Here is a 7,777-nt window from a genome sequence, read left to right on the forward strand (position 1 = left end):
TGGCCGGATTTTAGTATGCTCTGAGAGGTGTACAGCCATCCAGCCCACACAAATATTCAATTCCTGAGCATTTCCTCAGCTTCAAGAGAAACTCTGTGACTACATGTGGTCTGTATAGCCTTCCCTAATTGTGGGCACTTCATCTACCTGAAATCACACAATATGTGGACTCATGAGCGACTTCTTTCACGCGGTGTACTGTTTTCCAGGGTCACCCATGCTCTCACACACTCCAGTCCCCCTTTCCTTTCTATGGCCACAGAACCTTCCACTGTAGGCATCCACCACATTTTATGGATTTGTTTATCCGGCCACAGACCCTAGTGCCTTGTGGCTATGATGAACAAGCTGCTTGAACACTTCTGCACGAGTTTTAGGGGTTACAATGTATTTTCATTCATCTTTGGCCTATACCTAAGGACGTAAGAGCCGCGTCACATGGTGTGCTTATGTTTCGGGAGCCCTCTTTGGTAGCACTGTCAGACTGCTCCCCAAAGTGGCTACATCCTTTTACATTCCCGCTAGCAGTGATGAGGGCTCCAGTTTCCCCATGCCCTTGCCAACACTTGTGATTACCTGCTTTTTCAGTCACCGCCACCCAAGTGGTACAGTGTTAAGCACTCAGCTGCTCACCTAAAGGTTGGAAGTTTGCATCCAACTTCCAGCCACTCTGTGGGCGGGGGTGGTGGTGGTGGGGGGGGTGGTCGGGGATGGGGGGATTGCTTCCATAAAGACTACAGCCTTTCAAACCCGATGGGAGTTGTTCTACTCTGTCCTATAGGGTTGCTGTGAGTCAGAATTTACTGACTACAGGATTATTTTGATGAGTGGGTGTGAAGTACCAGCTTGGTGTAACAGTCATTTGCATTTCCTTGATAGCTAATGATGTTGAGTCTTTTTTCGTTTGCTTAATGTCAGTCCTCCCTCTTGAAATGCCTGGGGGTTATGTGTTTGGCTGCTAACATCAAGGTCAGCAGTTTGAAATGACCAGCTGCTCTGCTGGAGAAAGACCAAGCTTTCTACTCCCATAAAGAATGACCATCTAGGAAATCCACGGAGGCAGCTCCGCCCTGTCCTGCAGCTGGAACGGACTCGGTGACAGTGGGTTTGGTTCTTGGAAGGCAGATGGGCCCCGTGGAAGATCCGTGTGGAGAAAGATTTATGCCAAAACTCGGAGCAAAGCATCGTGGAGGCTAAGGAGAACCTCGTTGTCTGGCTAATTCCACTGGCTGAAAACTTGGAAGAGAAAAATGAGTAAAGCACATCTCATTAGCTGGCTTATCAGAAGCCTGGCTTTCCTCTTGTCTTGAATGCCCCTCACCTTTTTTTAACCCCTTCACTTTCCTGTATGGGAGGCTCCTTATAGACACCTAGGTACCGGTCTGATTGAACTGTATGTGTTGATGAAGACTTGGGGTGGTGTGGTAGTTACATAATCTGGTGTCAATTTGAGGATTAAGAGTGAAGGGGTGGAGTCTAGTCTGTCAATCGGGTCATAGTCAATGAGGACTCTGCGTGGGCATGGCCTTCTTCTAAGAATTCTGGGAACTCCTGTATTTTCCTCCTTGGAGGCGGGAGAGACCCTCTCACTCCACTCCCTCCCTTGGAGATGCTCTGCTGACAAGACACATGGCACTACACTCCCCGTGCCCTGGGACCTGGAGAAGCCACACAGAGACCCCTGCCAGTGCTGAGATGCTTACAATGCCACTGGATCCAAAGACTTTCTACCCCCTGGCCTGTGATCATCCCGCACTCAGCATCCTTGCATGTGTCTCGTGAGTCTGAAGAGGACTTTATGGATTGGCATCGGACAGATGGGCTAATATCGGACTTATGGCATCGGACAGATGGGCTAATATCGGACTTATAGACTTGATCTAGACTGGGCTGGGATGTTTTCTCAATATTCATTTGCTCTTGCATATAAACCTCTTTTTCTCATACACATATGAGTGCCCATGAATTTGTTTCTCTAGTCTACCCGGACTAATGCAGGCGGCTTCCTGGAAGCAGAGCAAATGTCACATGTCACAGTCAATGGGGCGCAGTTTCTGGAGTCTTGTGCCATCCTTGCCATCGCCCTCCACTCAACCATGACGCCTTGCAGTGCTGTGGGAGGGTGTTCATCTGAACAAGGCTAAGAGATTCCTGTCACGGGAAAAGGTTTCTCGATGAAGCTGTGGTGTTTGGGGGTCTGCCGAGTGTTTACATGGACACATCACTGATGGGGCTAAATGACGAAGCTGTAGGACTTCCTAGAATTATGGGGTTAAAATATACACACTTACCCTGGAGACCGTTGCCAAGACAACCTTGTAATTCAGAAGTGCAGAAACTGCTGGAGACTTCTCAGCCAAATAATGGATGGACCTATAAAACCAGCAGGAACCCCCCACGTGGAGCCATGGTCTGTTGGATCATCAACTCTACAAGACCACATGGGCAACACTGGCCCCTAATCAAAGACTAGAAGGCAGGGGGCACAGGGAGAAGAGGCCAGTGGAAATAGGGCACCCAGGGAGCAAATAGGGAACTTTGACACACTCACCAAAGGATTGCAGCCAACATCACGGACTAGTCCTTACACACGGAATAACGTGGTCATTTTGTTGGCTCTCAGAAGTATATGCTTCTGGACTGATTCCTGCCTGCCTTTAGAACAGGGGTCCTCAGACTACGGCCCGTGGGCCACATGCGGCCCACCGAGGACATGTATCCGGCCCCCGGTGTTTTTGCCCCATTTTGTTTTTTCCTTCACAATAAGATATGTGTAGTGTGCATAGGAATTTGTTCATAGTTTTTTTAAAAAAACTATAGTCCGGCCCTCCAACGGTCTGAGGGACAGTGAACTGGCCCCCTGTTTACAAAGCTCGAGGACCCCTGCTTCAGAAGGTGGGCGCATACTCATTTGCTGCCTGCTTCAGCTTCACTGTTCCAAATCGGAGACCGTCTCCGATTGTTGTCTTACGCTTTTCCAGGCAGTGCATTTTAACTCTTAAAACCCCTCTGAGGTAGGGGTCCACCGAGAGATGTGTGCGGAAAACAGGGAGGAGGGCCTCGTCCCTGGTCTCATTACTGAGGGCAGTGAGGGAGTGCTTCTGCTCTGCTCCTGAGCAGCACCCACCGAGGGGCTGCTTCCTGAAAGCCCGGCTGGCCGAGGACTGCACCTGGGTGTTGTCCGCTGCTAGTTCAGCAGTGTTTAGTGGGGGGTGGGGGAGCCACTTTCTGCTCACGTCACTGGAGGCACAGGTTTGCCTTTGGCTCGATGATCTTCAGGTGGCCTCGTTAACCCCGTTCCAGTTCCTGGAGTGTCAAATTAAAAATGTGCCTCGGAATCATCCGAGGGTCGTTGACCAAATACACATTCTATACGCTCCATCCTGGGTGTACCCCATGGTTCCCCGTTGGCTGGGCATCTAGCGGTTGGCGATTGAAACCCGCCTAGAGGCCCCATGGGAGAAGGACCTGGTGATCTGCCTCGGGGGACATTGATGCTGTCCACAGTTGTTTCTGACCACAGTGCGCCCGCGCACAATGAAACCCAACAGTGCCCTGTCCTGCACCACCCTCACCCTGGTTCCCGTGCCGGACCCTACTGTGGCAGCCATTGTGTCCATCCGTCTCCCTGAGGGCCTGCCTCCTTTCCACTGCCCCTCTGCTTTACTATGCGCGATGTCCTTCTCTAGGGACTGCTCTGTAAAGGTTACCCCCAAGACAACCCTGTAACAGATGGTTTTGCCAGGAGTCCGAATTGGGCTCGTTGGCAATGGGTTGTGTTTTTGTGTCCTATTCACAGCCTACCTCAGACCGAGCAGGTCAGGGGCAAGGTCTTCCAGGGATTCCACAGTGATTTGTTGTCTACGACAGTCCATGGTCATTATCAACTAGCTAGCTTAACTCGCTCCCTCCAAGATCTGGAAGCACACCAGAAATAACTGACGGACTTGGCAAGTGTTTTTCTCACGGCCCAGGCCGGTCGTACTCACCCACGTGACCTACTTTAACCAGGACTCAGGAAACGTCAGCTGATGCGATTCCTCAGACAGGCTTCCATCAGCCTCCAACACGGTCTGTGTTGCTTCCCATGAGCTGCCCACCGCAAACCTGCACGGTAGAAAACTTCACTCGCCAACTCCAGCTGGTCCGAAAGCACAGCCGAGAAGGATCGCCAAGCACACTGGACGACCAGATGTGTCCACAAACGCTCAGGCCTCCTCTCGAGGCTGCTTGGCTCCCTCCGCCCATTCGTTCTGAATCTGATGCTACCAGACTGTTTGAAGCCTTGAAGCGGCAAGAGACATACGGCCAGGCTATTAAAAAGTCAGACGTGCCCTGCGTCGTGTTGGTGATCTTGGTGAGTTCTCCGTTCTGCATTCTGAATTAGGTTATTATTTATTACTATGAGTTCGATGGAATGCTGACATTTCAGCTCATCACTTACTTCTGCATCCACCAGTTCACAGCACTGGCCCACCCCCTCCCCCAGGGAGTCCCTCCCACCCCCTCCCCTGATGGCCCTTCTCTCTCCCAGGTGAACACCTGCCGACCCTCTCACCCACTGTGTCACGCTTGCACCCCATGGGTGACCCTAACAGTCGTTTCCCTTTTGTATCTGCACATGCCCTTCATGACCTTGACTGGACCCTCCAGGGGGCAGAGCCAAGTGTCCTTCACAATTTGATCATGCGCTGATAAGATGATGTCGTTAAAACACGAAGTCGCTTCAAAATCGTCTTAAAAAACAAAAATCTCTCCGGCCGGTGAGCGCTCCGAGGGGAAATGGCATCCGGCGCAAGCTGTCCAAGCGAATGGATTGGGCCGGAATCCCTCTGCGTGGTAGATACATCCGGGAAGTGAAGGCCCTCGTTAATGTTCTCTTCGTTTAGCGTGGATTTCCCAACCACAGTGAGCGGCGGCTTTTTTTGCCTGTGGAAGCTTCCAGCTGAAGTCATGGTTCGTTTATATGATTTGAAATGAAATCAAGATGAAGCTGGAATGGAAGGTTGCAGAACACAGCGCAGGGGCTGTGCCCCTCCTGGACATCGCTCTCTGAGAACTTCACAGCCGACCTACCGGCTCCAGGGGAAGAGTTGAGGCTGTCTGCTGCCATACGGGCTCACTGAGTTGGAACCCTCTTGATTGGAATCACTTGATGGCAGTGGGTTGGGTTTGAATTTGGTTTGGGGTGGCCATCCGAAATCACTAAGCTGTTGGCGTGGGGGGCATGTAAGTTGGCACGTGCTTTTTAAAGAGCTCTCGCACGGATGAACCCTAGCAGAGTCCTTTGCTGGAAGGTTTTGGGGTTGGGGCTTGCCTGGCGTCTGTTGGGCCGTTACCTGTTCTTCGTAAGAGCTCTAGGCAAAGATCTTGGCCACACCTTGTAGCTGTGTCAGGTATAAAAGCGTTCAGTGTTCCCAAACCTAACAAAGGCCAAGGCAGCGTTTGAAGTCCGTGAACTTCGTTTCTAAAAAACTCAAAAACAAAATGAACCCCCCAAAACCCACTGCCACAGAATTGATACAAACTCCCCAAACTCTAGCCTCTCACAATTTCTGTTCTTTTGTGTCATAAACTGGTATGGTTTTCATCCTAAATGTAAAACCAAACCCAACCTCTGGCTGCTTCTTGGAATCCTGCCTAGCATAAAGTGATGATTGCTCCATGTTGGTTGACGGATGAAAATGGATGTCCAGGAGACTCACGTCTCTCCCTTTCCCCCTTTGTGTTACCAGACGATCGCCAGGCAGCTGGCAGAGATCTTGCTGCGGGGTATGTGTGAGCAGAGCTACTGGAACCCCTTGGAGGACCCACCAGGCCAGTCGCCCCTGGACGACCCGCTCCGGAAAGGAGCAAACACGAAAACCTACACCCTGGCCCGAAGAGCACGCGTCTACTCAGGAGAGAAGTATGGCCATGGCGGTCTGCATTTCTACCCAGAAACCCTTGCTGGATGGGGCTTTGATTGGCTGGGCTGTTAACTGATTGCCAGGTGGCTCCAACCGACCAACCACTCAGCTCCCCAGGGAGAAAGATGGGGCCGTCTGCATTTCCGCCCTGATTCCCAGCTTTGGAAGTCCGGCAGGGCTGTTGTGCCCCGTCCTCCTGGAGGACGGAGGGATGAGTGGAAACCGACCCAGAGGCTGTGGCTTGGATTGGGTGGTGCTGGGTTGGGGACCTCTTTGTAGACGAGTGCCTGGGAGGGAGACATGGGGAACATTCGGCTGCGCAGAAGATTGTCCTCCCCCAAGAGCCAGTTGAACGAATGTCATCTGCCCACCGAGTAGGCTGTACACAGCTCCTCAATACGTTCATCGCTGCAGCTGATCGTGCTGCTCCGGGGAGGACGCTTCAGTGGGAGCTGCTCCCGTCTCAGTGCTCGGCTGCCATTCTCACCATCCTCACTGGTCTCCGGGATTCTCATTCTGCTTCCTATGAGCACCCCCCAGTCACACAGCAATTAGTGACAACTGTTTACAAGCCAGAGCTAACCTTTTTTTTTTTCTTTCCTTTTTTCTTCACCAATTCCTTGATCCTTTTGTTTTAAACAATGCGTTTTCAACCGAACGAGCTGTAAGGCAGTAATGGACAGTGATATTTCTTTAGAACGTCGTCTAGGTTTTCAACAAACTTTCAGATTTAGGGCTTTGGGGAAAAGGAGCCAGAGAGCCAATCTAGCTTCAGCTTGGGCGGAAGTCGGGAAGGGAGGGGGGAGAGAGAGCTGATAAAGGGCTGGGGAGCCGCAGCCATGAGGGTGACTCCCTGAAGTCTGTCCAGCAGAGGCTTCAGCTCTGTCTGCAGAAGCTGCACGTGAGGTGAAGGGAGCGTGCGTGGGTGACTAAGTAGGCGCTGCTGTCTCTTGGGCGGTTATCAGATTGGGAAATGGTCAAGGGACTGCAGGCTCCAGAGACCACAGAGAAAGCGCTGGGAGAGATGGGGGTGGCCAGATACTGAATGCCCACATGGCATCTGAAAAGGATGGTCGTGTTGTCCACGGGGGCAGCATTTCAGATGCAGCTGCCTCTTAAGCCTCATCCGCTAGCTAGCGTTCACTGTGTGTCTCCTCCCTCGACTCAGACAAAGGGAGCCCTTCTGAGCTCCCCCCCCAGCCTGCTTCCATTCCCCCTCAGCTCCTTGCTCCCTGGCATTGTGGAGCTGCACCTTTGTTTACTGCCTGGTGCTCGTCCTGCTTCATCAGGCAGCTATCTGGCACTCCCCAAAGGTTCCCTCTGAAAATGCCGACCACTCGTCGACGGTGCACAGTCGAGAGGCAGGTTTGGGGTTCAGCTTTAAAAATTACATTTACATCTTAAAAATATCCTCTTGATATTTTGTTTGTTTGTTTTCGCCTCCTAAGTGTACCTAGGTGTACCAAGGTGCCAGGTACACCGAGGAGCTCCCTCTTTGCCACCCCCCACCCCGCATCCCCAGCCCTGCAGCCTCCATCGCGTCCACTGGCCACACAGAGGGCGCTCTGAGCCTGTTTGATACTTTTCTGCCATGGCCTCGCCACCCCTTACAGACAGAAAAGCTCAAGTCCTGGCCTCTACTCGGATTTCCTGACACACACCCCCACCCCCCCCAGATGTCGTCACTTTCTGAATCCCAGTTCCTCATCTGTTCTAGGTAGGAGCCTTATGGAGGCCGAGTGCAGATCTAGAAACTACAATCACACTTAATGGGGCTTTCCCGCCAGGCCTGGAGGCTGAGCCACAACTTTCATTTCCTGCAGATGCCCACCCGGCTGGCTTTCCCCTCAATACAGTCCACATGCCAT

At 52.1% G+C, this 7,777-nt stretch overlaps 1 protein-coding gene across 1 annotated transcript in view; it reads left to right on the forward strand.

Moving 5' to 3' along the window:
* TTC7B (tetratricopeptide repeat domain 7B) overlaps window positions 1-7,777 on the forward strand; it is a 248,850-nt gene that overhangs the window by 86,475 nt on the left and 154,598 nt on the right. The window contains exon 6 of the mRNA XM_045288134.1: window positions 5,731-5,908. Within this exon, the coding sequence (XP_045144069.1) occupies window positions 5,731-5,908 (178 nt within the window). The remainder of the gene's footprint in view (window positions 1-5,730; window positions 5,909-7,777) is intronic.

This window comes from Echinops telfairi, unplaced genomic scaffold (genome assembly GCF_000313985.2).
Source record: "Echinops telfairi isolate 266 unplaced genomic scaffold, ASM31398v2 ScPeMD7_18;HRSCAF=68, whole genome shotgun sequence".
NCBI lineage: Eukaryota > Metazoa > Chordata > Mammalia > Afrosoricida > Tenrecidae > Echinops > Echinops telfairi.